General features: G+C 48.0%; 3 protein-coding genes across 7 annotated transcripts; 1 reads left to right on the top strand and 2 right to left on the bottom strand.

Annotated features, from left to right (window-relative positions):
• Nucleotides 1-772: 772 nt before the first annotated feature.
• On the top strand, nucleotides 773-9,372 carry Vti1a (Vesicle transport through interaction with t-SNAREs 1a). Of its 2 annotated transcripts, none has more exons than XM_025300963.1 (5): nucleotides 773-842; nucleotides 6,641-6,757; nucleotides 6,884-6,942; nucleotides 7,673-8,020; nucleotides 8,158-9,372. In XM_025300963.1, exons 1-5 carry the CDS (start codon nucleotides 788-790, stop codon nucleotides 8,314-8,316), a joined length of 738 nt encoding a protein of 245 aa, XP_025156748.1. In that variant the 5' UTR covers nucleotides 773-787; the 3' UTR covers nucleotides 8,317-9,372. The 2 variants fall into 2 exon arrangements, with proteins under 2 accessions (XP_025156748.1, XP_011154816.1); XM_011156514.3 differs by lacking the exon at nucleotides 773-842 and adding an exon at nucleotides 6,247-6,318.
• ergic53 (lectin, mannose binding protein ergic53) lies at nucleotides 1,666-5,665 on the bottom strand. 2 transcript variants are annotated; one of them, XM_011156512.3, is made up of 10 exons: nucleotides 5,460-5,665; nucleotides 4,696-4,752; nucleotides 4,323-4,593; nucleotides 4,144-4,243; nucleotides 3,950-4,061; nucleotides 3,496-3,667; nucleotides 3,220-3,413; nucleotides 2,934-3,130; nucleotides 2,668-2,852; nucleotides 1,666-2,571 (listed from the first exon to the last, which is right to left on the bottom strand). In XM_011156512.3, exons 1-10 carry the CDS (start codon nucleotides 5,626-5,628, stop codon nucleotides 2,535-2,537), a joined length of 1,494 nt encoding a protein of 497 aa, XP_011154814.1. In that variant the 5' UTR covers nucleotides 5,629-5,665; the 3' UTR covers nucleotides 1,666-2,534. The 2 variants fall into 2 exon arrangements, with proteins under 2 accessions (XP_011154814.1, XP_011154813.1); XM_011156511.3 differs by having other exon boundaries at nucleotides 2,668-2,858; nucleotides 5,460-5,663.
• Nucleotides 9,373-9,773: 401 nt separating the features above from the next.
• Nucleotides 9,774-27,309, bottom strand: LOC105192391 (long-chain-fatty-acid--CoA ligase 1). Of its 3 annotated transcripts, XM_011156509.3 has the most exons (10): nucleotides 26,729-26,896; nucleotides 26,013-26,287; nucleotides 25,791-25,931; nucleotides 19,773-19,896; nucleotides 18,184-18,520; nucleotides 15,953-16,421; nucleotides 13,042-13,332; nucleotides 10,841-11,062; nucleotides 10,230-10,547; nucleotides 9,774-9,937 (listed from the first exon to the last, which is right to left on the bottom strand). In XM_011156509.3, exons 2-10 carry the CDS (start codon nucleotides 26,016-26,018, stop codon nucleotides 9,800-9,802), a joined length of 2,046 nt encoding a protein of 681 aa, XP_011154811.1. In that variant the 5' UTR covers nucleotides 26,019-26,287; nucleotides 26,729-26,896; the 3' UTR covers nucleotides 9,774-9,799. The 3 variants fall into 3 exon arrangements, with proteins under 3 accessions (XP_011154811.1, XP_011154810.1, XP_011154812.1); XM_011156508.3 differs by lacking the exon at nucleotides 26,013-26,287 and having other exon boundaries at nucleotides 25,791-25,939; nucleotides 26,729-27,309; XM_011156510.3 differs by lacking the exons at nucleotides 25,791-25,931; nucleotides 26,013-26,287; nucleotides 26,729-26,896 and adding an exon at nucleotides 21,953-22,222.
• Nucleotides 27,310-27,687: the final 378 nt, after the last annotated feature.

The raw sequence follows: 27,687 nt of genomic DNA, 5'->3' as shown, positions 1-27,687 counted from the left end.
AAATTATTTAAAATTGGTTAGAAGCCAGAACTATTCCTAAAACATATCAGGAACTATAGAACTATTCTAGAACTATAAAATTTCGTGCTTGAAATTGGTTTTTTTGGGAGCTGCGGTGCTACGGGAAGTTAGCACCTCATATTTTCAAACTGCCATTTTGTTTACTAATTCGACAGAGCTATTGGTATAACCTATCAGGAACTGTAGAACTATTGTGGGTGCCAATGGAACTATCGCTAAAACTTGCGGTGCTACAAAATGAGGTGCCAACTTCACACCGGCGCGTAACGTCTATTCCATTACTAACTGAAACGCCGCGATTGACTTGAGTGAGCGCAAGACCAACGCGCATGCGCAAACAATCGTTTCCGGTCAAATGTTTGATTTACTCAAAGAGCTATTATTTAAAATACGCAATATGCTCCAGAAATATATAATGTGTATAGTATAAAAATATATCTTGTAAATAAGAAGTAATCGTTGCATACCTGATTATAATGTCAGGGTTGCCCCGATTAACGGTTGACCAAAGATTCCCCTTGACGTAGTACGTGATCGTGACATCACTTCCGCTAACGGTTGCTTCTCGGCGGTTCGAGCTCGAATACGCTCGCTTGGCGTTCGTTGCGTCCTTTTTTGTCGGAAGCAAGTGTCGCGCGCGAGTGATTATCGGGAATTAAGTGACGGGCGATCATGTCCATGCGTTAGTTGCTCCGTGTGAGTTCGATCAAAGACGATGTCTTACGATTGCGATTCGGTGTCCACCTCATGCCGGTGAACGGGCAACATGGAGAACCTGCCTTGGCGTTTGACGAAATGGGGACGAGCTTTCGCGTGTTTCGGTGAGTCTCTCATACATCAATCTTTCATATGCGATGCCATGTTAAACCGAATATTATTCTCAGCTGCGAAGTGGCAGCTAACAAGGTGGTTTCTTTGATTAAAAGGAAAAAATTATTAATTAAGGAGAAGAAATTATCAATTAAAGGGGAGAGGATGGGAAGGGGATCTGATATATGTTTCTCCTCTTGATTTTACTATTTCTCGATCGATGACAAATATTTTTCGACAGTCTTGAGAGTCAATGTATGAAAACATATGTTATTCAACAATGTTCATAGTGCAATATCAGACTATCATACAAAATATATTTTTATATGTTACGAAAGAGAAGGGAGAAAGAAAAATATAAGATTTATTCTACTTGCTATTGTCTCTCTGGATAGAACATAATGAAAGTATAACGTAAGGTGGATTTTTGGATTTTACTCGTAAATTACAACAATTTAATATCCAAAGTCAACATCAGTTTTGAAGTAATAAATATTGTGAATGAAGTGAAATCTGATACATGCATATGTTTATGCATGTACACAAAAGGATAGAAATCCATAGAGCATCTTTTCACTTTTCTCCTTGTATTTTTATTATCAGATATATATGTATACATTATTATGCATTTACAGTATTCAATTAATTTTTACAAATGTGCAATAAAATGGGGAATAACGAACTTAGAGATCCTTCCATTCCACCCCCAAATACTACTGCTCATATATCTTATACGTGTACGTTAGTCAGAGTACATACTGTAGCTTCAAAGACGCAGTCATCGTTCATGGACGAGTTTACACGACAATGAAAATCGGTATGCGCGAATGTACATTTTGACACACGACATTCTCCACTACAATAGCCTCTGATGGAATAGTTAATTCATCACGTTTCTTTCTTTATGAGCGACGATCCTTACGGGCAACGTAATCGTAAGCATCGTATACTCAAATACTAAATGCTTCATATATAAAATGTACAAAGATCTGCACCGAAAGCTTCGTTACTAGTACAATGAGAAATCGATATAATGTTATATAAAATAAAAAAGAAGAAAAAAAGACCACGGAAACGGATACGTGTGCGTAACGTTAAATATGCTTGCGCGACCATCAACGGTAAAAAAATATATGTATATATATATATTATATATATATTATGTATGTGTATATACATATATATATATATATAATACATATATATATGTATATATATATAACGACTCAAACGGAAACTTGCGAAAACACTTTTGATAGCTCCGGCGAGAGACTCTCTTTCTCCCTCTCTCTTTCTCTCTTTTTCTCTCTCTCTCTCTCTTTCTCTCTCTCTCACTATCTATCGTTTGTCTAATTTATAACTTCGATTTGATCTTTTCTCCGAATTTCACACGCGCACTCTGCCAGAAGTCAATAGTTATAATACATGCAATCTCTCTTGTTTAAACAGCGTTGAAACAGTTGTTGAAACAGCGAAACAGTCACACTGCCGTGAAATGTTCTCGTGATCCTCGCGGAGATGATACTCGACGTATGTCTCATAATTTCAGATCAATCTGGCAGATGAAGGATGCATTTATTGTACAAATGTCGGGACGCATTCTTCGCGAGTATACGACTAACAAGTAATAAAAATATTAAGATATAATTCACAAACAAAGAATGTATTGCACGTTCATCACGAATGGTACCGAACGATGATGGTTAGTAGAGCTTCTTCATCTGTGCTTCCTTACTGTCCCTGCAAATGAGAATCACGTATTTTTGAGTATCCTGCTATTTTCTCTTTTTCTTTTTTTTTATATAAAGTTACGTTATCTGCATCGTGCATAATTACCGATAGAGACTGTACGCCAGTAATATTATCATTTGTATCGCGATGAACATAAAGAACATAGTTGTCGACAAACAATTTGTGGTAGGGCAATCACCGCCCGTATTGGTTTGTCGGAAATCCCTCTTCAACGTGTTCAACCCGTCTCGCAACTCGGATATGAGTGATTGATAATCGTATCCCATCGGCTGTACCTATGCAATTTTACATTAATAATGTCATCTATATAGATCAAGGGATTGTGTTATTGTTGTCGAAACGACATAAACCTGTGCTGTCGGTGCGCGCGCCTGATTGTTGAGGATCGACTCGGCCTTCGAATGAACCTCACCCACGAACGACTTGATCTCCCTGGCTGTGTTCAATATGATATTCTGATTGGTCAACACAGCGTCGACCTCCTGGCGACGTATGGTGTCTATCAGCATAGGCTGACCATCCGGCTGGCCACCCGAGACTTGCACACCTGATTCACGCATTCAGATCAAAAGAGATTCTTTTCCATTCCGATTAATCAGTTGATTCTGGCGCGAGCGCATTTCTCGCGCAACTCACCACCCGCTTGAAGCTGAGATATCAAGCTCAATGTTCGCTCTTGCCTGCCCACGACCTCGTCCAATTTGCTGTGGAGTCCACGTAAGACCTCGAATATCTGACTCTGGCCTTCGAATACCTGTCGCAACTCCCTCTGGTTTTCCGTCTCGAAGTAATCCTCGAACTCGCTCTTGCGTAGCCGGTCCGGGTGTTCCCTGTCGAAGAATCGCGATTAGAAGATATGTATAGCTATCCTCTGCCACATCGCATTCGTCGTAAAGACGAATGCGTCCTTACTTGTGGTACTCCTCCTTCTGTTCCTCCAGCTTCTTCTGGTAATCTAAGTATTCCTGATTGAGTTTGGCCTGTTCTTCTAACGAAACCTTGTGTCCATTCACTGGCAGTTGTCCGGGCGGGTACAGAGAGGTAGTGAGGAAGTACAGGACGTCGTGATCATCAGCCAAACCACCTGCAGCAGAACGGTGGCGGTTTGAAGTGTGTACAACGGTGGACAGAAAAGCTGGCCGCTACTTTGAGTCCCTTCATCTTCGAAACGTATGCATTTTGCCAACTGGGGGGAGGGTGGGGGGGGGGGGGAATTCTCTCATCGGACAAGACAGATGTGTACGGAAACCCGTGCAAAACGTAGCGGACGTAGCTTCTCCGTCCACGAATGTACACGAAGACAATTATGTAGTTTGTAAACTACTGTTTCTTCTTTCGTTTCACTTTTCCCTTTTCGTGTACACACCGGTAGCAGCGGAAACGCCAAAGAATCCACTCTTCGGTAATATAACGTTGTCTATTCGGAAGCAGATGTCGTAATCTTGTACGTTCTCCGTTACACCGTTGTGGAACAGTAGCTTAAAAGGAAAGTTCGGGTCGACTGAAGCGGGTCGAAAGCCAAAAGCGACGAAATAATCACGCACGCAGGTGTATACTCACGGTTAACGTATTCTTGTAATATTCTACTCGTGCTCGCGTGGGGAATGGCTTATTGCGGAAATCTCGTAAACATCCTGACAGTTGCTGCGTAGAGCCGTCGCTGTTTTGACAACAAGATAAAGAGGGTCACATTTGTTTGCTAATGTCGGACGCACGTTGCACACACGACTGAGACTCACTTTGTGTGATCGAACACCTTCGTCCCGTCGTTGACAACTGCCATAATGTACGGATTGTTGTGCTTATTGTCATTGTCGAAGGAATCGAAGAAGATTCCCAGCCCTGTCCACATATCCGAGCTACCGAAGACTGTACCGTTGTAAAGTCCCTTCGTACTTGTGTACCAGAACGCCAAACCGTCCGCTCCTATCCTTCCTCGACCGGTTACACGGAAAACTATGTTCACCTCCCACCAGTCGAAGTTTGTCGGTTGCTTTGCCCATATTGCACCTGCGCAATATTTTCAGACTGCTCATAAGCCTACTTTCGCATTGTCAACCGCCACTGATTCAGCCTCTACAAGAGCTATTGTGCAATCCCCTGCATACCAACCTTTTTGACTTCTGAGAGATGGGGCAACTCTGACATTCTCCGCACTAGCGATAGCGTCTGCAATTCAAAATACAAGCAGATATGTAAAAAGCACAAGAGCGAATCAGTCAATGTTGTATTTGCAGCCACGCGCGCACGGAGTAACGCGGACAGATGTTTTGACAGAAAGCGAGCAAAACATATGTTCGGTGAAACTCGACGTGTACAGCCATGTATTTGGATGTTTGGACATCGATGTCGCATACTTTTCTCCGACGCACGAGAGGAAGCTCTCGTGAGCGATATCTTCACGACTCTTATTCTCCGGAAAATAATCTCTCATCTCACGCGTAATCTTCGCCCTGTAAAAGCCACGAATGGCGTGGCAGTTTCGCGCCGGAAATTCTGACTGAAAACGCATCGCAATGAATTACTTGTCGAAACGTCTAATTATCCACATCGGTCGCCGACCGTTGCGTGCCTCGCGTCCCGCGATAAGACGCTAATCAGCGAATTTTTTCCGCCAACGCGACGTCGAGACGTCGGTGTTTTCGTTCCACTTGTCGGCCGCTGTCGCGCGTGTTCCCTCAGCGGCGACACGCCGCCGGCAACGGGATCACGATAACGCGCAACTCGCGAACGACCGGACGGCCGCGTCTCCTCGCTCCGCCGCGCGAGTTAGTCCTGCGAGGACAACATACGGAAGCGTGGCGTAGCGGTGGCATCACATACGGCGGACGTGTGCGCGCGTAGGTTATGGTCAGGGCGCACCAAGGGCTACTCACTTCCGCCATATTCCCAGAACGGTACGCTGCCATCCTTCTGCGCGAGGTACGGCGGCTTGAACGAATATTTGTACTCGAATTTCCGGTGCGGCGTCTCGCCGTGGCCCGGCGAGACGGCGCAACATATAAGAAAAACTAGAAGCCACCTCACCTCAGCGGCCATCTTCATCTCGACTGTCGGGCGGCGAGCGCGAGCGAGCGACCTCGCCGAGAGTAGACGTGAAAGCTGGCCGTGTGTCGCGGTATCATCGGCGCCGGCGATTGGCCCAGATTCACGAAACCACGCCGACCATTGGACCCGTGAGCAGTGACGTGTCGTCGTCGTGGCCACATTCCTAAAATCCCAATGACATATACCCCTTTAACTTTAACTGGCCTTTAACTGGTCTTTAACGGCCGACGACGACATGTATTTTAAAGTCGTCTCGTCGGGCATTTGATTTGTCTGAGAGACTCGATCAACGGCATCGGTTTCTCCCGAGTGCACATTTTTGATGATTATTCGCGATCCTTCTCTCTCCTTTTCTTTTCGATGTCGACGTTTATCGCATTTCGGGTGCAGATAGTGTGAAGTGGTGCAATTGGTATAAGACGTGAGATGGACACGACGATACGACGTTCTCGGCGCCGGTGTAGCAGACGATTTTACGGAAAATTCCTTCGCTCTTAAGGTCATTCTACAGTATGTATCGTAAGTTGTAAGCCGTAAGAACTGACCAATTATAGCCGATTATTTTTGTAATAATCGACTGTGATTCGTCAATTCTTACGGCTTACAACTTACGACACGTATTGTAGAATGACCTTTACAGATCCAGCGATCGAGCGATCTCTCGAGGACAGGTTCGCGAAGATGAATGTTCGTAAACAAAGATATTAAGTGATAAAAACGCGTTCGCTTGTAAAAAAAAGAAGGAAAAGTGCTCCGCCACTATTTTTTACCGACATCCAGAGCAATTTGCATAAGTGGTGTTTTTTCGTTATGATATTGATGAGAGAAACCGGTTGAAATCGGTCGTATCTCGCATAATAATAATAAGGAATATCTCGCGATGTTTCGACATGCGATGGAAAAAACGCGAATCGATTTGTACGCAGCGGGCAAAAAGTGTTTCTCCCGCGCTTGCGATACCGCCTTGCGCATTCCGTGTTTTGAATCTTCATCTGGCTCATCTCCTTAGTCGATGGCATACCTGTGTCCAAGATGGCGTCGCTTATTGACAACTACGAACAGCAGTATGCCGTTTTGACAGCTGACATCACCGCAAAAATCAGCAGAATAAGGGTCCAGAGCGGCGGTGAGTAGCTCGGCAAATGCGATCGCAAGTGCGTTGTACGTTCGCGTCCGCGACACAATAACGTTACAGTGGCCTGCCGCGAAAACGTTTAAGTACAATAATCGATATACGTGACGTAACTTGTAGGCGAGAAAAGGGCCTTTGTTCAGGATGTGGACCGGCAAATTGAAGAAGCTCAAGAGCTGGTGAGTAAACATTCACTTGCGCTCTGAATTGTGGAATAAGAAAGAGCCGAGTGACATTACGATCGCAGACTGTCGAGCGGCACTTGTCGCGTAGGGTTAGAATGACTATTTTTTCCGCAATTTACGTGCATTTGTCTTTTTTATCGGGGTGACTCATTGCTCGAGATATATACATACACTCGACGGTTAGTTTAAACACGACAGGCTTATGTATGTACCGGTTCTTGAGATATTCACGTGTCGAGAGAGGGAGAGAGAGAGAGAATGTATTCCGTATGAATAATTAAGTCTGAGAGATCAAATGTTTAATGTGTACGTAGTACCGTACACTTGAAAGGATTTCCCAACGGACTTGACAAAGATTTTGCAGCCTCCTCCGAATCTTTGGATCATATCTAAATCGGTGTTTCTTTAGCGAAGATATTGTGACATCGTTTGCTCTTGAGTTCGTTGACAAAAAGGGATACAAAAAATTGTTTCCAAGCTTATTCAAATACGAGAGATACAAGCGGATAAAATCTTATCTTTCGTTTACCTTGAAGTGAGACTCGGACGAAACTTTAATCTGGATAGAGATTGCTATTTAGTTTACACAAATATTTAGTATCGAATGTTAAATAGTCCGTGACCGACCATCGCATCAAGGGAAAATAGCTTTGATCTCAGTCCAGATGGAGAGAAAAAAGACAAAGAAATATTCGACAAACCAGAAATCACTTGTAATCTGTAGCTGGAGCAAATGGAGTTGGAGGTTCGTGGGATGAACGGGACGGCTCGCGATCGGCTGCGCGGTCGCGTAGAAAGTCACAGGGCAGAATTGAAGCGGCTGACTCAGGAGTTTCAAATGGTGAAGAAACCCAAGGAGGACGTTACGGAGATCGTAATGGAAGAGTCCTGGGACAACAATGTGACGGAAGACCAAAGGAAAAGACTGCTGGACGCGTCCGAGAAAATAGAGAGGACGGGCCGGACGTTACAAAATGGCTATCGTATGGCACTGGAAACGGAGGAGATCGGGTCGCAGGTGTTGAAGGAGCTTCACGAGCAGCGAGAGACGATACAGCGCGGCAGAGGAAGGGCAAGTTACCAATTATGTCGTTAATGGCGTTGGAAGATTAGATGAGCAAGCGTGTAATCGGCGCCAATGACATAGGAAGAAAAATTCATATATAAGATCACGATACTGCAATTATATGTGCTGTTTTTCTGCTCCAGTTACGGGAAACAGACGCCGAGCTGGGACGTGGATCTCGATTATTATCGGGAATGATCTTCCGCAGCCTCCAACAGAGAATCATTTTAGCAGCGGTTGTTTTAGTACTTATAATTGTCGCGTGCTTTGTGATATACTATAGCTTTAAATCTAAAAGTTAAAGAACGTACGCTTTCTTCGGCCGGATGACCGGCTTGTGGAAGCCATATTTATTATCAGAGAATTCAAAATGTTATTTCTGTCAAATTGCGAGGTTCGGTAGGTAATTATGCCATCATTATTAACTGTCGTATCGTCCGACTCGGGCGGACTTGTTTGTTCACATTTTGCCTCGACGCGAGTGACCATCGTCGCCGTGTATATATTTATCCTCTTGTTAATTCGATTTCACCCCATATTGGACGAATCATAGATTAACGTAGAATGTCGTCGAACAACGGGGAAAGATCAGCCGATGTGTATCACATGAATTTCCTATATAAAAAAAATATCGACCATCGTGACACGGTAAGAAAATGAAAGACTAAGAACGATTTTATGCAATCGGTATTCGCTGAATCGACGATGAGAACAATTGCCAAATGCGTTATTCCGAGTGTCGCTGGCTGATAAAATGTTTCGAACGTTGCGAAAAGAAATCGAAAAAGCCCTTCGCGCTACACACACACACACACACACACACACACACACACACACACACACACACACACACACACACATACACACACACACACTCACACATACACACAATTGTTACAAGAGCGGATGTCGGGAAATTTCTGATTAGTCGAATATATTGCCCTGCGTTCTGAAGGTACTGCGAACTACCACAGAGTGTATGTATATGTATATATATACACACACGCGCAGCGAGAAACGTATTTATTAAACAATATCCATGATTTCTGTCGTTTCGTGCTAATTGACGAGCACGTTGAACCATTACCTCCTCATGTTCGGGCTATGTATAACGTGTGTTGTTATCTTAATTGAATCCCGAGCTATAATTACGAGCTCAGCGGTGAATTTTATCAACTAAAAATGCATTCTACAATCGTGTCTTATGCAGAGAACTACAGTAATCACCCATGTATACATTAAGGTCACACACGGGTAAGGGTCAACTCGCAAATACGCATCTATTAAAGTATCAAAGGATGCTTGTAATTGAGAGACAAAAAAACTAGACGCGCCTAATAATAATTCCTTTTATTACTCATAATGTTATCATTTACCTTAATAGCCTAAACGGTGCTTTTTTGTCTGCGTCCCTAATGTACCTGTGAAAATGATATATAATAAAAGTATCGAGGGTTAACAAATATTTGATGACACAGTGATTTCGGCGTGTGTTTGTGTGTGTTTTTGTTTGTTTGTTTGTGTGTGTGTGTGTGTGTGTGTGTGTGTGTGTGTGTGTGTGTGTGTGTGTGTGTGTGTGTGTGTGTGTGTGTGTGTGTGTGTGTGTGTAAATGTGAGAAAAAGGAAAATAGAGAGAAAAGGAAAGAGCGAGAGAAGAGGGAGGGAAAAAAGAAAAGGAAGAGGGAGAAAGAGAGAAAGAGGCGGCGTAAGTAAAGGCGCTTTTCTTCCTGATCATCGTTTCGGTCAGTGCTGGTGCGGGTGAACGATAACGGTCGCTCAGTCTGGTCAGTCCAAATGTTGATAGAGATCCTCTATTTGCGGCTTGAAATACGCTTTCAGTTGAGGCCGTTTCGTTTTCAGCGTTGGTGTTAAAAGACCATTTTGCACGGAGAACGGGTCTGGATGGAGATAAATGTCTTTTACCTGCAATCGAATAATTCGTTAATAAAATTGCACCTCGTCAGTTTTGTCTTATTTCCGTAAATATTAAATCGAGTTGCGAGACGGTCTTTCAAGAAGTCCTAGAATGAATGAGTAGCAAGATAGGAAGAAGCAAGATAGGAAGATAGCAAGATAGGAAGAAGCAAAATAAAAAGATAGCAAGATAGGAAGAAATAAAGAAACTGACATTTTTGTACCATGTCGTGTGATCCGCTCTCGAAAAATAAATTTGTCTCAACAATATCATGCTGTATCTCGTTTGACAATGATTTACCTGCTCGAAGGACTTGAGACCAGCTTCCTTGCCCCACGCTAACATGTCGTCCAAAATTAGTTTTTTGACTTCTGGGTTAGCGCACAAGACGCTCAACGTACCGGGGATATCGTTCTCCACCGCCCAGCACTTGATTACATCTACGTCTGGTATCACTATTGCTATAATACAAGATTTCAGTGACTCCCCGTGGACGAATATCTGTTGCACGTACTGACTGCGTATATAAATATTCTCGATTTTTTCCGGCACGATGTACTCCCCTTGCGACAACTTGAAGATATGCTTCTTTCGATCGATTATTTTCAGCGTTCCGTTCTGAAATGTAAAACGTAACAACACATAATTCGAGATTCAGTCACCTTCCAGAAAGTTATTTCACTCGTTAATCTTCGACGGGTGGGAGGGAAGGGGCGGGGAAATATTTGCAATTATTCGCTACTTGACAGCGGAGGCTCAATATCTACCGTTAAAAGCGACAAAACATTGTGTATTATTGATAAATGTTCTTCGGTCAACAACCGACCCGAACATTCGCAAACTGTAAATTTCACAATTGCAGCGAAAGAACGCAATACCAACGAGTATTACCAACGAACATAATTACTTACAGGCTGCCACATGCCGATGTCCCCCGTGTGATGCCATCCGTCCTCGTCGATGACCTCGTGGGTCTTCTCGAAATCCTTGTAATACCCTATGAAGACGTTAGTGCCCTTGACGCACACCTCGCCCTGGTTCTTCGCCGCGAAGTACTGCATTTCCGGAACGTCGACGAGCTTGACGCAGCAACAGGCCACCGGTGGACCCACGTGTTCCGGCACATGATCACCCTGCGGTCATCAAACGGTTGTCAAGCGGTTGTCAAACGAGGCGGTGAGTCCTTGCGCGCATACGTATACGAGCGTGTATTTTAATCTCCGTCGCGATTGTACAAAATCGCTCGGCTCTAGCTGACAAATGCGTGCGATATAGCGACAGTGGCGTGACGGGGCGGGGCAGGGGGGGGGAAACAAATATAACGACAGATCTTCCGAATGCACAAGGGCCGTGTTCGATAGTACGCTGAGCTAATGGTCTTGTGATGGAGGACATCACGTGTCCTGGCACATGGCTGTAGAGCTTTGATTCGATGAGCTGACAGAAATATCTACGGCCGAGCATGACCGCCGCGGCTCGCGCCACCGTCTGTATATCTACGTCGATACTCGCAGACGCGCCAAGAATAGAGAGCACGCGCAGAGAGCGCGCGCGATTATTAGTCAGCATTCAATAAAAACAACGTCTTCGAATTTCTCCTGATTGCGCCCACGGTGACACGAGAACATTTATTAGCCGCGAGGAAAATGCGCGTGCGCGACTGACGACGATAATCGTCGATCTCTTATCAGCAGAACTCGCGGGTTGCTTGTCCGCGCGGATAATTAAAGCGGATTAATCGTCACGCGCGCGTGCTTCCGTGAATCCGCGGAATCTCTCGACGGAGGTGTAAATTTTCGCGAGAGACGGCGTAAGCGCACGTCGCAGTGCCAAACAAACGCGCTCGATAAAATACGGCAGTAGGTTTACACGACATTCAAATCTTCTCTCTCTCTCTCTCTCTCTCTCTCTCTCTCTCTCTCGCGCGCGCGATTTTAAAATGCAATACCAGTCAGGCATTTTCATTTCTATCTTCACCGTAAAACGACAACAAGCAAACGACTTCTTGCACGAAGCAATCCGCCGCGGTAGACGTTTCTCAGAATAGTTCTGCATTTTTATTGACGATAAAGTTACTTCGTGATAAACGAACAGAGGCAGCAAGGGAAACAAAACTGTCTACGCAGGTAGAACTTGATGTGTTACATCGGAAGAAAAAATCCTCAAATTGCTATGGCCAAAGTTTATTTATCGCGACTGGACTGTAATTCACGGTGCATTTGCACACTATTAAACTTGACGGTTTCATAAAAAATGTATTCGCCGAGCATATACTGACTTGACTTGTATAACCAGTCTCTGGTAACTGGTAAACTAATCGAAAGGTTCTCTATAATGTATGCATATATATATATATGTGCATATATATATGTGTGTGTGTGTGTGTGTGTGTGTGTGTGTTCATGTACAAGTGTGTCCATACATACTTCTTTTTATGCGTTCCTTGCACACGTTTTTTAAACGATATCGCGCGGATTACGACGTTAACTGGCTCGTGAGCACGTCGTCTGTCTAAAGATTATAAAAAAAACTCGCAACGGTGAGCTTAGAGACTATTCGCACTTGGAGACGAGACGCGAGCATGGAAAAGTGAATAGAACTAAGCCACGTATAACAAAATATCAAACAAGTCCAAAGGTTCGCTTCAAACTTCAATTTGCCATTGACGTCATCGGAGTCGCGTGCAAACAATATTGTTGATTAATGTTTATCTTGGCGTGCATAGATAACGGTGACAAATAGATAATGCAAGTGGCGAGCACTTCACGTTAACACGAAGAAAAAAAAATAACGATGAACTTGGACAAGGCGAAGAATGCGAATTCGTTGCCGCGGGACGCAGTCGAGTGAAATTCGACTCAAAACTCGAACCGGTCCTTTTGATCTGAGAAAACCGAGATATGCTCCGTTCGTGCAAAGCGCTAGGTGGTTTGAGGCTTGAGTTTGAAGCGTATTCCATAACGATGTTTATCGTCATCGCGCACCACGTCTACCGATCGATCCTACGCGACGTTCTCGTGCGCGTATCAATACTTAGTGGAGTCACCTGGTCGCGTCGCTCGACTTGGCGGTAACTTCGGCTTGTAACGGCGCTTGTGACCCGTGCACGTACCTGAATAGTGAGCGTTATTGGCGCGCAGCATTCCGTCTGACCGTAACCCTCGACCACGAGGCAGCCGAGGGCGCACCTGGTGAAGGTGAGGACGTTGCCCGCGAGCGGCGCCGAGCCTACAAGCATCAGCCTCAGCTTGCCGCCCATCGAGTTTTGGATCTTCTTAAACACAATCTTGTCCCAAATGCTGTTGCTCCTCACTATGCCCTTCTTGATCTCCGTCTCCTTCGCCTGCATGCCCATGTTGAAGATCATCCTCTTCAGGAACGAGCTCTGCAGCTCGGATTGCACCTGCGCGAGCGCATGGAATTTTAGCTCTCAGAGTGAAATTCATCGTACGATCTTAGGGTTAAGTTAACTCGTCTTAAATTCTTCTCAAAGATATTGTAAGACTCGTTTCATTGGTCTAGCAATCTGGGGACCTATTTTGGACACGTGTCGAACGTTAAATATGCCTCTCTGATTCTCGAGCTGAAACGACGTTATACATGGCAAGAAAATTTCTCGTGCAAGAGAATGAGAACAAGAAGACGAAAACTCGAAGACGAGGGACGTTATCTCTATTATCATTACCGAATCTAACATCCAAGCGCGTTAAAGCTCGGTTGGGATAACCCGGAGTATTCGGACGAATGGAAATCTCCCACAGAGATTTCCCCGTTTCCGCAACCGAGTTTTTGCACGATCTCCGGAAATCACTTACGCGATCCCGATCTCTTTCTCTCTCTTACGCCTACGTGACGTACTCGCCCAAGAAGAACGGAACTTGAAACTAGAAGGGGCGCGTTTTACACATTCGCCATGCGTCCAGAAAAGGGCGTTCAGAAAAGGTTTCCGAGCTATCAGGTTCCCCCGGCGAAAAAGTGTCGAAGGTCGGTTCAACGGCGAGCGCAGGGTGCGTGGGTGGGTGGTGGATAGATGAGTGGCGACGTAAGCGACCCGCGGCGAGTAATTCAATGGTGGTGGCATACGTGAGCGCGTGATCGAACCGCCGCGCGCCTCATTCAGATGGACCTCAGGGTTACGTCGTCGGCTGGCCGCACCTGCTCGTCTCCTCGCTGCCGCGCGCGCGTGGCGCAACATTGGCACGTTGCACGTAGAGAGCCTCATAGGAAGAAAGTGGCAAACTGATCACGTGACCTCTGTTGACGAGGTCTCTGTTGACTCGATGGAGGCACAAAGCCTTCTTCACCAATTAGAATATCGATGTAGCAAGACGACAGGTTGGTTTTGCAGTGAGTTTGTTTTTAAAGCAGTCTGACGTACATCTGTCAATCATTAGAGGAGGTTACGACGAGTCGCACAAGACATTCGCCTACGAATTAATAACAGCAACAAGAATCAGATATCCGTAAGTAATAAGTATTAATTGTGAAAGAATATTCGTCGCTTCGATTTACATAGAATAAGAATCGTAATATATATTATTTGCATAATTTTGTGTCTTGTGCATAGTATAAGATGCCTAGAATGCTTTTAAAACTCACTGTAAAATCAACCTGTCGTCTTGCTATATCGATATTCTGATTCTGGTCAAGAAAACTTTGTGCCTCCATCGAATCAGCAGAAACCTGATCACGTGACCAGTTTGCCACTCTCTTCCTGTGAGGCTCTCTAGTTGCGCGATATTGCGCAGTCACGGGGGGGAGGAAATTCGCGCGCGCTAACCGAACAGGCGCACGCGGCAACGCGCGAATCTTATGAAAGGAGTTTCGGGATTTATACCACACGGGCACGCCGAGGGAGAGACGGAAGGGGAGCTCGCAGAACAGGCTGTCGTCGCGTCGTAAAAATATTGGACAGGGTCCAGATGTAATCCCTCCGTCTCCGACAATGGGCCGCGCGTAGTAACTTCGGCTACGCGAACTACGGGAGTTTCGCATGCTGACCTGTTCGATAAGTTTCTCCGATACGGTCGACGAGGAAGAGGAAGAGAGAGAGAGAGAGAGAGGGGAACGACCAGCGGGAGAGACAGCGTCGTGCGAAAGTGTCTCGGCGCTTTAGTAAGTTTCGTAATGAGAAATAGTTTATTTAATGGAACAACACGCCGCATCGTTTCGCGCCTCGACTATGTAGAGGCGAAGTGAATGAATAGTGGACTTCTTCCGCGGAGGCTGACATCGTACGTGAATCCAACATATTGGATTCGTGTTAGAATCGTGTAACCCGTGGCATTTATTGCCGGTGTGGGATTAACTGTTATTATTACGCGTGAATTGAAATCGCCGTTCGGCCGATTATTTAAATAACGACGATCCATTGATAGATTTCGGGGATGTATTATGGGCTGAGCTGAATCGGGGAGGGATAGAGAGGGGTCGGGATCATTGTAAACGGTACGACACACACTCGTCGACGCGAGTCCAGCGGCCGGTCGAGTGCAAACTAAAAATAAGTCGCAGATCAACGCAAACCACGCGCGGACAACGTCGATAAACCACTCGAAATAAACACCCCGCTGACAAACAGGAACGCGAGCGCGTAACGCTCGATCTAAATGCGCGATGAATTGGAGACCGATTGTCGAACGGAAAATACTGCGTGGAATTGATGCGCAGACAATAACGCGCAATAACGCGTGTGAAAGAAGTCGGGAGGTAGATCGTTCGCGAAGAAAGTGACGCGCAATAATTGTGTATGAGAGAAGCAATAGTCGAAAACCAACAGCTAAAAGTAATAATTTAATACAAGTCATAAAAAAGCAAAATAACGATCTGATACAAATACTAAAAATAATTCTCGAAATATTCACAATCTAACACAGACAAGAAGAAGAATCCTCGCTTTATAACACACGATAAAATGTTTGCGCGGAAGGAATTCCTCACTCATTTGGCAAAACCGAAAGCTTCAGCATGTCCTCGATCTCTCCCGAAAATCCCTTTTCGGAGCAAAGTTCCTCTCCACTCACCTTGTCGTATATCCGGTTTAGCAGTCTAGGCACGGCCGGCATCACGGTGGGCCCGAGGGCCTTCATGTCCTCGGCGAGCCTCTTGATGTCGCCGCTGTAGAAGCCGACGGAGCCGCCGACCATGTACATGGCGTTCTCGCAGCTGCGCTCTAGCATGTGCGCCAACGGCAGGAAGCTGATCATCGTGTCCTTGGACGTGACCCTGTGATCGCCCAGCTGCATCAGCACCGCGCATATGCCCGCCATGACGTTCTGATGCGTCAGCATCACGCCCTTCGGGTTGCCGGTGGTGCCGGACGTGTAGCATATCGTGCAGAGGTCTGACACCTTCGGCGGCAGTTCCGGGTGATTCTTCTGGGCGCCCAACTGCTCGATGTCAACGAACCTGTACAGCTCGATGCCGCGGTTCTTCGCCCGCTGCTTTGTCGCCGGCCGCGTCTGCTTCACGACCACCAGCTTCCGTAAACACCTGTCGAGATCGGGAAACGATGATGGAAGGAACGATGCGGGCCTCTTCTTCTCTTTCTTCTTCTTCGGGTGGGTCAGGGGGTTGGGAGGGGGAGCGAGGAGGTCCACGAGAGGCAGAGAGAGAGAGAGAGAGAGAGAGAGAGAGAGCTCTGGCCACACTCTTGGCAGCGTTACAAATGAACGTTCTCGATACATCGTTCTTTCGTGTTTGCGATGTTCCACGAAAGCCGCAGCGGCGGCGGCGCTAGCGAGCATGTTTTCTCTCGGGGAACCGGTGCTTCGGGCGAAATTGACCGCATCTGGTTCTGATAGGCTCTAAATCCGTCGGAGGATGTGTCAGAGTAAAAAATTGACGCGAGTACGCCGACCGGAGGTACTACTCTCGGCGCGTATCTCGGAGGATGTCGAAGAGTCTCGTGAGATGTCTTCCTTTCTCCCTCCGCCCCACTCTACGAACTACCATATTGTCGTTGCACGAATATAAAGAAAAAGGATAATCACACTTTGTCTGCCCGCTTGAAAAGAAGCTCGCTCCGATAATCTAAGAATACGCCGGTGCGTAAATGCCAGCGCGACGTTAATCGCGTGCGATCGATTTAAGTGGGCTAAATTATAGCCTCCTCAAGGCCCCTCAAGGCCCCCTCCTCTCCCTGGCCAGAGGACCAGTACGTTGAATTGAGTTCGATTTAATATTCGAGCTTAATTCCGTCAATAATCGATAACAGGCCTCGCTTCGTGCGACAACGCCGAGCGGACGCGCCCCACGAGGGTACATGTCGATTGTTGCCACCGTCGGGGAACGTCGGAAATCGCGCGTTCGGGGGGTAAACGAACTCCAATATGGCCGCGGGTAGAGTCGTAGAATCAACAAATCGATAGTCACGAGGTTACGCGAGGAGGAATCGTCGTCGCGAAATCAACGTAGCTGTTACGCCAAGCATGTGACCACGCTATCGAGTGCGTATCGGTATTGCGATTGTGCGACCTTCGAAACAATAACACGAGTGCTCGCGCACGCCACGTAAGTACGGTAAAGAAAATACGGACAAATACGGACGTATACTCTCGTTTTAAACAGACATACTTTCGGCACTTGGCTGAGTGCGTGGTGTTGTAAATCGTCGAGTGCGTTACGACTAACGCGATCGGCAGTATGGTGAAACAAAGTGAACGTATACTACAACGAAATTCATGGCCATACCAAACTTATCTTACGCATCCAGAAAGAGGTTGTGAGTCTCTCTTTCGCTATCTCTCTCGGCCATATAGAACTTATCTCACGCCACAAGAAAGAGAATAACAGTCTCTCTTTCGCTCTCTCTAGCCTGAGGTTCGCCTGTGAACCCCTGCGGGGCGAGGTAGTGAGGACGTTGCACGACGTTCCTCTTATCTATCCTTCTCTCTCTTAGTGAGAACTATTTACTGCGTCTATCTCTTTGTTATCCTTGATATATATATGTTGTTATATCACAGTGTGAATAATAGCGTTACCGATACATCTATCAATTGTATAATCCTTTTCAATTCAGCACTATAGAAACGGCTCTTTCTCGTTTGATAATTACTGCTACTAGTAAGGATTAAAAATTGTCATACACGAATGTAACGAAGTCTATTCTTTCTTTACACTTGCACGTTCAACCAGATATCCGAATGCAAACATTGCCAGAGAATAACAGTAGCTGAAAGAGATTGTAGGGTTGGCGCCTTTGGCCCCGGCTACGTGCGCTTTACGACAGCTTTACGTCATGCATGCCACATACCTTGGCGCTTTGTCGAGGAGTAAATTGCACTTTTGGTCGTCTTCGCACACCACCAGGTTGATGTCAGCCTGATTGATGATATACGCGCAGGCGTCCGGGCCCAAGGTGTCGTACAACGGCACCACCACGAGGGAATACGCGTAGCATGCTTGCTCGGTGAGGATCCACTCGGGACAGTTCTGACTGTACAGGCCTATAAGGGTTTGCGGGCCAGGGGACAGCCCCAAGGACACTAGGCCGGAACCAAAATTTTTCGCCCTGAGCAGCGTCTCGTTGTAATGAAGCCATTGGTAGGGTTTGTTGGGCTCCTCTCTCCACCCGAGACAAGGACCATTGTCTGCGAACAAAGGAGCTTCTGTTGAGTTTGCTTGAGCTCTTCGGACTTCGACGAGATCGCTCCGCGGCGGAACCGGGAAGTCGCTTCGCTTATCTTCGGTTTATCTTCGGATAAAGAGACAAGTGTTTAGATGCGGGACATTGGGAAGCGAAGATTCTCCGGAAGGGAAATCTCACTGGATTGTATTCGTCGGGAACGAGCTCTCGTTCTACAAAAGCAGCGCGTTTATTGAAAATCGAACCGGATCTTTTGGCCCCGACCAATTAGAAGACACTTTGTTCCCACGCGCAGGGGCTGCGAGGGAGTCTCGAGGGGGTGGAATAACACTCGCGATTGGATCTGTCTTACGTCGTATAGGGCGCAGCGAATGAAATCTAGTGAATTTGATGAATTTGTCTTCCGCAAAGCGTTACACAAGCGACAGTCCTCATCACATCGACGTGAAACGGCAAACGAGGGCATGTACCGGGTACGTGCCGGCGACGATAGCCGTCGTCGTAGGACGTAACTCCCGGCGATTATCGATTATCTTTAGACACGTCATTGTCGTGGTCATCGCCGTCGTAGTCGTCGTTGATACGAGCCGCGCGTAGAGCCGCGACAGGTGTCGGTTATGCGGGCGTGTGGCAAAAATAAGAGTAAATGTACACGCACTCAAAATAGCTGTCAACCTTCGACGCAAAGGTCGTCGAATCGCGGCGGCGGCGGACGCGTGGCAGGAGGGTCGAATATCGCCGCCGCCGCGCCGTCGATAATCCGCGCGCCGTTGAATCGGCCGCTCGTTAGGAAGCCGCTCGCTTGTTTACTGCTTTATAGCGTGACCGTGCCGCGCTTGCCAAACGAGCCGCTAAATCAACGTACGCAATGGAAACGCCTTGTCCCAGTCTTAAATTCATATTTAGACAGGTGTAAATCGCGCGCGCTGGAAACGGCCGCGGACCATCTTTGGGTAACCCGAATCTCGAGTCTTCCTTACTTCCTTACTTCCTTCTTTCTTTTCTTTTCACTTGGACCTAGAGGCGAGTCTTTTCCAACTTTGCGATTTCACGTCGTGAAGAATCGTCGGGTATTCATAAATATCGGTCGGAGCAGAAAGAAGTGCGACAGAGCGATCGCCGCCGCCGGACGATCGATCGAAAGCTCGGCTTAGCCTCGATTGACGCTCGCGAAAGCGTCGCGTCGCCGACGCTAATACGCAAAGAGCAGCTTCGTCTCTCTCCTTTTCTTCTTCAACGTCCCGGGGCACACTTACTGGACTCGTTGGCGCCGCGACGGAAGCCGTCGTAGAGCGTGCGCGTGTCCTCGTATAGGAAACTAACAAACTTGCCATCCTTGGCTTCCTTGTAGAACCTCGACACCCGGATGAGTTCGGTGCCCTGTGAACACAGCGGTAATGGAAGCGGAAACTTGAAACTTGAAAAAGAGACGCGTGAGTCTCTCTCACTCTCTCTCTCTCTCTCTCTCTCTCTCTCTCTCTCTCTCTCTCTCTCTCTCTCTCTCTCTCTCTCTCTCTCCGCTATGAGGTCCAGCGCGTAGTTGGTCACCGAATTACGTAAGGGTAAACGCGCGCACAGCAAGTGCAACGCTAAATTTAGCCGGGCAACGCGGAGCCCGCGTATCGACGCGCGTGCGGAGAGCAGCTGATTACGCGGAGAGCGCGCGGATCGCGCGAGGTGGCCGCGAAGGTGCACGTGTGAGCGAAGGGCACACTGCGCGACCGAAGGGACAGCTCTGTGTGTGTGTGTGTGTGTGTGTGTGTGTGTGTTATCGCAAACGCATTACCGCGCTCTGGCCTATCAAATATCGATCTTGCTACCGACGGACCGACCCCGCGTACGCACGCACGCATTCTGCTTTCGACCGCGACGTGTACGCGCCACCACCCACGTTCCCGATGTCATCATCGGTGAAACTACGAGCCGCGTGCGTGAGCCGAAAACGAGCGAGATGTAGAGCGTACTTTAGTCCTGTCGTAATCTTTCGGATGAAAAGAAAGCAACGAAAGGTCTTACTAGAGCCGCGAAGATGCGCGTCGTGATCTCCGGAGGTGAGAAACGACGGCGATCAAGTCGTCGAGATAAAGTCCTCAAGAGAGCAGTTGATTCCACAGAGGCGACCTCTGGGATTTTTATTCAATCGGTCAATATCAGTAAGAAGATTAATCGATATCGAGGTACATTTCGTGAAATTGAACGGGATGACCTTACCTCCCTTTTCCACCAGAGTATAAATATACGAAAGTGTAGTAAATTTCGACGATCTCGCTTCGGCGGAAGTCCGCTGGATTTTCGCCTCGGTCGCCCTGAAATATCTCACGGAGAGGACTCGTGAAAATTTATTGTGAAAAATACTCTTTCTCTCTCTCTCTCTCTCTCTCTCTCTCTCTCTCTCTCTCTCTCGTGTTTCGATCCATCGCCGCTCACGCGTGCGTTATACGCTATATACGTCCCCGTTATTACGATATTCCTCGACGGCTCGCATTTTTATGACGGCCAAGTCACGAGAGACAGTCACGAGAGATGTCCCGGTGGATTTGAAGCCGCTCGCGCAAACCGCGTATTATACTCGCCGTCCGTCGTCCGTCGCTCTTGAATAGAATAAATAGAATCAAGTGCGGTGTAAATCATAAAGAATACCGCGCGAAGTTTATGCAAACAACGCGTGTATCGAAGAGCACGAGCGCACAATTTATGTCGCTCGTCGCGTCGACTTTTTCTCAAATTTATTTCAATGCTCAGGCAGCGACGGCAGTCGCCGCGAGTTAAAGAAACTGCGAGAAAAATAACTAGGACCGAAATACACCGTAACGTGTGTTTCTATTTCGCGTCTCTCTCCAGCGTTTGCTCTCGCAGCTGCTGACCGACGCCGATATTTCGGCGATGGGGAAGATGATCCAACCAGAATCAGAATCAGAGCCTGTATTCGAAGATCCAACGTTCGACCTCGCCGAGACGAACGGAAGCCCAAACTGGCGCGACTGGCCGATATACACACGGTCCGCTTTTCCGACAGAGAGTTCCTCGAGAAGAAAATATACATCCGAGTCGCGAATTCTCCGAGAGAAGCGATACTGCCAAAAAGGAGCCCCCAAAAGAGAGAGAATCACTTCGGCTCGGTCGTTTCGTGCCGTTCGAATTCATCCTGGCGATCCATCTCGGCGAGATCAGCTGCTCTTCGCGCGAGCGACTCATCGGGACCTCAGCAGGTCTGCTCTTCGGAACCGCGATGTGTCTCGAGCTCCTTCCGCGCTCCGGACGGGATACTTCCCCGGGCAGGAAGACCGAGCGAAGTGAAGAGAGAATGCGGGAAACGTAGTCGGACTCGCGGCTTCCGGACGAATCGTGGTTGCGAGTCGCAGCGAGGCTGAATCTCGCGAGAACGTCTCTCGGGAGAGGAAGAAGACGAAGGGAAAAGACACTGCGTCTTCGGCACCTTGATTGTGTCGGACTGGTCGCTGAGGTCTATCGGCGGGCGAATCGGCTCGTGGGAGAAGCAGCTTGACGACATGCTGCACGTACGTAACACGCACACTCAGCGGGCGCGCCGTCGTCGTCGTCGTCGTCGTCGTCGTCGTCGTCGACGACTCCTCGTCGGGAGATCGACTCTTCGCGCGTGACTTGGTAAACTCGCAAGGTGCGTTCACGTTAGGTAGAGTGGACCACAGATGGACCGGACCATTCGGATCAGCACGTCCGCGACCACTGAATTTTGGCCGCGCTACAGCTTGCGGCCGAGCTTTTGGCTCGAGGCGCGGGTGTCACGCGGACGGCGATGCTGTCGTAGGCACTCTTTGCGATGCTCCCGAAGAGGAAAGATAGAGATAGAGATAGAGATAGAGAGAGAGAGAGAGGGGGGGGGGGGAGGAGATGTAGCGTTGTCAACATCGCTGCTCACCCCGAGTGTGCAACATCCGGATGATCGACCCTGATAATTGGCTTTCCGGATGTAGGACGGAATGCTCGAAATTAGACCGATAAATCGACCGCTCGAACGCGCGTATCAGCGAGCGTAACCAAAATGGGAAACACTTCGAAGTGTGCTGAATTATACGCCGGCGAGTCCGGGAATATTCATTCGACGCCGGCATGAATGTTGAAACGAAACGCAAATTCGCCGTCGGTCGTTGATTGTATTTACGCAGCTTTTTCAGTCATCTAGCCGAATATTTTTCGCATCGTGTCGTCCGGTAGAAGAACGCAGAAGCCGCTGGCGTTGCTCGTATTTTTAAATCCTCGACTTCCTCGACTTCAAACATCGGAATGTGAAATCAAGTCTACTCATTTTTCTATCGTTTTATCACGCACCTTTCATCGCATATTATTTTCGATTCGTTTCTTTTAATATGAAAAAAAAATCAAAAAATAAAATCGAGGATGCTTATTTTCTCTTACTTTCCATCTCGTTGCGCATCGTTTCCGATTTCTTTCTTTTAATGTCAAACGTGGAAGTAAAGTCGCATCTACTTCTCTCTTCTCGCTTCATTGCATATTCATTTTTCTCCCTTCCATTTTGCTATACCATTTTCCTCCGGACCCAAGCTGAGGAATTTATTATCCTCGTAAAATCGCACAATGCCGGTTATCGCGCCTTATTTCGGACAACCCGATATAATCGGAGAAAAATAAAAAATCTAATAAAAAAAGAGTACAATATGGCGTATCTAATTCGTACTGACAACACTCATTGCCGCATGCGTCTCGCGCGAGAAAGAGAGGGAGAAAGAGAGAGAAAGAGAGAAAGAGCAAGGCCCATCCTCCGCAAAGATCCTCGACTGCGTTTAAATATAGTGCGTACGCCGGCGAAGCGGACGTCGTCGTCCTCGACGTTCGACGCCGAGGAGTTTGGATGGCCGCCAACCGATCGGCGACGAGTTCTCTCCTCTTTTGTGCGGCATTTCCTCCCTTTCCTCGTGTCGCTCTTCGCCTTTTGCGTTTTTGCGTTCTGTGGGGGACATCTCCTAAAATACGAGGGGGGCCGGTCTGTCATTACGTTTTACGACGCAGCGGCCGCGAGAAATGTGGCGAAGCCGGAGAAGCGACCACCTAAAGGTTCGCGGATGCTTCATGGATCATCGACCGACCTGCGGACGTAGCGTGAAACTAGGCCGGAATTCTGAACCGAGAATTGTACATACAGTTGGCGACCTTGAAGAGAAAGCGGCCTTGGAAGGAAGAAGAATGAACGTTCTGTGGCCTCTTCCCGAAAGAACCGAAGAAACTTCGGTTTTCGGAAGAGAGATGAAGCAAGAAGAAACTCCGCTGAAAGTCATAAAATCGACCGGAAAGTAAACACGTGGCAACATCACTGGAACATGACGAAATTGAGGAACAACTCTCGACAGAAACGGTAACCTGTTAGAACGTCCCGGGAACTTCCCCGCGTCGTTCGGAGAATGCTGAGCGTTTTAATAGGCTGACGCACGTCTCGCGGACGTCTGATAAAGTGGCAAGAAATCGTTTGGATCTCGTCGACGCAAACACGCCGCGATTGATAACACCGAGACGCTGCTGGACGCTTCTCAATCGGCACTTATCGAGAAATATTATCGAGATTATCAGCGGCAACGTCAACGAGATACGGTATGCGAGATATTCCCGAACAATTACGAAGGATAACAGGCAATTGTGTCGGGTGTGTGTTTACTAACACGTAATGTGCTTAACGTCGCTTCGAGTCGTTCAATGAAGCAATCGAATCGGTAGCCGCGAGCATCGTCTTATTCCCCCCGACGCAAAACGTCGCAACACACACACACACACACACACACACACACACACACACACACACACACACACACACAGCCGGCGGAGACGGACTGTGACACACAATGTGTAAGCGACTGCAAGGGCGCAAGAGGTGCGAGAGATCGGTTTCCGCGCGGGGAACGCGGTTATATAAATAAATCGGTGATTTCGAAGAGCGAGTATCGAGTTCGCCAAAATCGATACTCTCTTGCGACGTCAGTACGTCAGAGGGTGCGAAGGCAAGCTTATGTAAACAGATACACAGACAGTCGAGACAGTAGGGGAAGGTCGGCAGCAGCCGAGCGTGGTCAGGCTAAGCTGGAAAAAGCTCGTTATACTTGTAGACAGGCTTCAAAAATAACTGCGGCGAAGGTGTTTTAACGACCGGCAGTACCTCGCTAAGAGATATTCCGCTCTCTCGTGTGTGTTATTACACGGCCGGCCGCGTAAGTTTCTTCCGATGAATGAAGCCGCGGCGCAGCGACGGTGAGCGCGCAACCGAAGCCCATCGTCGCGGTTACTATCAGCATTGCGGCTGATTCAAAACGCGCGGGAAACGCGCGCGATGCTGGAAGACGCGACTCTCTTTGTCGTTGATCCTCAGGTCAAATTATACAACTTCGGATAATACGTCGACAGTCGTCGCTTCTAGCGGCGAGTCTGCTCGCTCTCGTGCGCGAGAATCGCGACGCGGATGACTTGCTGATTATTCCGCGAAGAATTTTCCACACGCACGCAGTCGCGTATCTTTCGATTCGGGATCAGCTGACCCGTGAGACCTCTCTGATCGTGTCTGAGCGTGTTCAATCGATTCTGCGATGTCGACGTACAAATTTACGGTCAAGTCTGTCACGTCAGTGTAGAAGCGCAAACTTCGTTTAATACGTACTTCGCGACAGCCCGTTTTGTAGCCTCTTTCTTTTCAGTCGCACGTAATCGCGCCAATAACAACAGTTAATGATAGCGTGTTATGGAGAGACGAGTTTGTAAAAGTACGAGTTTGAGACGATTTGCTCCCGTCTCGACTAGAGACTCGCATGAATATATAAGAGCCGCGGGATAAACGAGTAAATTGCGAAACACGAGTGAAGTAAAAACCGCGCGATGGCCCGCATTTGACACGTCTCTCGTTCGATTTCACTTACGTCGAGCGTGAGCTACACATCTGAAAACGCCCATTTGCCAGAGAATTCCCGACGACTGTCTAAAATAAGCGGGTACGATTGCAAAAGTGTACAAACAGTTCTGGTTGCTATGTTAATTACGACATGTCAATTATAATGTCACGACATTATCGACAAAGCACCTTATCTTATCACGACCTTAGCATGCCGCTACTGATATGTTAACTGCTAGCTACAAAACATTTCGCGATGATATCAACGACACGTGCAACCTCGCGCGCGCGCGCGCGAGAGAGAGAGAGAGAGAGAGAGAGAGAGTGAGAGAGAGGGGGAGGGTGGAGAGAGGAAGAGGAGAGACTGCCAAAAATGAGAAAGTAGACCGCGAGATGAGGTTTCGCTTACCGGTAACAAAATTGCCTGAGCGTCGAGCGGAAACAGCGGTCTCTCAGCGGTCGGTCTGGAAGCCCAGTAAGCCGCAATCCCGGTGGCGATGAGGGCACCGGCCGCGCCGCCCAAATACGGCAGGTAGTCCTCGAGTTGAGACTGTAACACTTCGTTTAAGATCGTTTGAACCGTTCGAGAGAAAGATTGCCAAGCTTACATAACGCCTCTCGACGACGTTACCTTCATGACTATTTGCAGAAACGTGCAAACGTACTCGTCGCAAGTCGGCCGACGATTTGGACGACACACGACGGCGATCTATTCCGCCGCCGGTCGATCGGCGCTCCCAGCTCGGTTATATCGGTACGATCGATAAGCCGATAACGAGATTCGGACTAAGCGAGCAGTCGAACCCGGCAAAGTGTTCGCGGGGCAAAGTATACGCGTGACATGGATTCCGACCGATCTCGGTAGGCGATGACCTATAGCTTCATTATCGCACGAATTGCAGCTATCTGCGACGGAGGGAACAATCCGTACGTGACTGTTGGACCGTATGTATTTGTGTCGCGTCGTACACTTGGCGATAGCGATACTAATATAATCTCGAACGTGGAAGAACGGAAGGGCGAATGAGTGAGCAAATGAACGAACACGAGAGAGAGAGAGAGAGAGAGAGAGAGGGAGGGAGAGAGAGAGAGAGAGAGAGAGAGAGAGAGAGAGAGAGAGAGAGAGAGAGGAAAAAAAGAGAGGGACAGAGACGGAGACGACGGACCGACAGATGCAGAGAAGTAGCAGAAAACGAACGAGCGAGCGAGCGAGCGTGCGAGCGTGCACGCGATGCCAGCACACGCGGCCGGAGATCGTACGACGCGCCTACCTCCCTCACTCACGCTCGGACGAGTTCCTCGGTCGCCGAGGTAGAGAGTAGCGGCGGTGTAGTGTAATATACTCACTGGTGCACAGCAGAGACGTTAAAGCGACGGCAATGTAAATGAAAAAATGTGCGCCCGCTTCGTAGTCCTCCGGTCAGTTCTGCGTGAAGAGAAGCGCCGTGTCTCTTTCTTTCTTTCTTTCTTTCTCTCTTTCTCTCCCTGCCTCTCTCTCCCTCTCTCTCCCTCTCTCTCTCTCTCTCTCTCTCTCTCTCTTTCTCTCTCTCTCTCTCTCCCTTTTCCTCTGGCCGAGACTGTCCGCCGAAAAGAGAGAAAGAGAGCACGTTTTCGAGGTTGATTCGCTGCGAGGCGAATTCGAGGCACAGAGCACTGAATGCGATTAGACGACGACGGCGGCACCAGGGTGGTCGGCTCGGGCCAGAGGAAGCCTCAGGTCAGGGCCACGGCATGACACTGCCTTCCTTCGCCGAGAGATCGCCGAATTTTCCTTCTCGCCACGCACTCGGGCTCGCGTACGTTGCGGAGCCTCAGTGGCGTATACTCGACGGCGCCATGACGTCACCCCGCCGCCGTGGCGAATCGATGCCGGACGGCCCGGCGGGTGCTGCGACGACCCTTCGCCACCGCGGCAGCCACCCCATCGTACGATTGCTTCCCCCTCTGGTAAGGGTCGGCGCATGCGCGTCGACTGCGCCGCCGATGTGGCCGCCGCGCTGAGCGCCGTCCGGCGAGATATGGAACGTGCTCTCCCTCTCTCTCTCTCTCTCTCTCTCTCTCTCTCTCTCTCTCTCTGTCGCGCACCGATGTTATCGGTATACACGCACCTTTGCGCAATGCTTTGCCGCGGAATGACGATAACTCGTGGTATGGAAAAGGTATTTCTCAACAAAGATATGATTGGTATTCTGTCGATGTCTTATCGATGTCCACTTTCTCCGTTTCTTAAGAAATGTGGATATTTTTAAAATTCCCCAACATGCCTCTGTAGGTTGCTCCTTTTTTTGACTTATCTTATCTTTCGA

Source organism: Harpegnathos saltator, unplaced genomic scaffold (assembly GCF_003227715.2).
Source record: "Harpegnathos saltator strain DR-91 unplaced genomic scaffold, Hsal_v8.6 scaffold1, whole genome shotgun sequence".
NCBI classification, from domain to species: Eukaryota; Metazoa; Arthropoda; class Insecta; order Hymenoptera; family Formicidae; genus Harpegnathos; species Harpegnathos saltator.
This window is presented reverse-complemented; position numbering and strand designations above follow the sequence as displayed.

Coding starts and splice junctions, on each gene's coding strand:
- Vti1a (XM_025300963.1), top strand. CDS start 788: ATGGAGAACCTGCCTTGGCGTTTGACGAAATGGGGACGAGCTTTCGCG. Junction 6,758..6,883: donor AATAAGGGTCCAGAGCGGCG/GTGAGTAGCTCG, acceptor CGTAACTTGTAG/GCGAGAAAAGGGCCTTTGTT. Junction 6,943..7,672: donor TTGAAGAAGCTCAAGAGCTG/GTGAGTAAACAT, acceptor TGTAATCTGTAG/CTGGAGCAAATGGAGTTGGA.
- ergic53 (XM_011156511.3), bottom strand. CDS start 5,628: ATGAAGATGGCCGCTGAGGTGAGGTGGCTTCTAGTTTTTCTTATATGT. Junction 4,062..4,143: donor ATTACAAGAATACGTTAACC/GTGAGTATACAC, acceptor TTTCCTTTTAAG/CTACTGTTCCACAACGGTGT. Junction 3,414..3,495: donor CAGAAGGAGGAGTACCACAA/GTAAGGACGCAT, acceptor ATTCTTCGACAG/GGAACACCCGGACCGGCTAC.
- LOC105192391 (XM_011156508.3), bottom strand. Junction 18,521..19,772: donor TCGCGGCGCCAACGAGTCCA/GTAAGTGTGCCC, acceptor CTTTGTTCGCAG/ACAATGGTCCTTGTCTCGGG. Junction 13,333..15,952: donor TAAACCGGATATACGACAAG/GTGAGTGGAGAG, acceptor GCGCTCGCGCAG/GTGCAATCCGAGCTGCAGAG.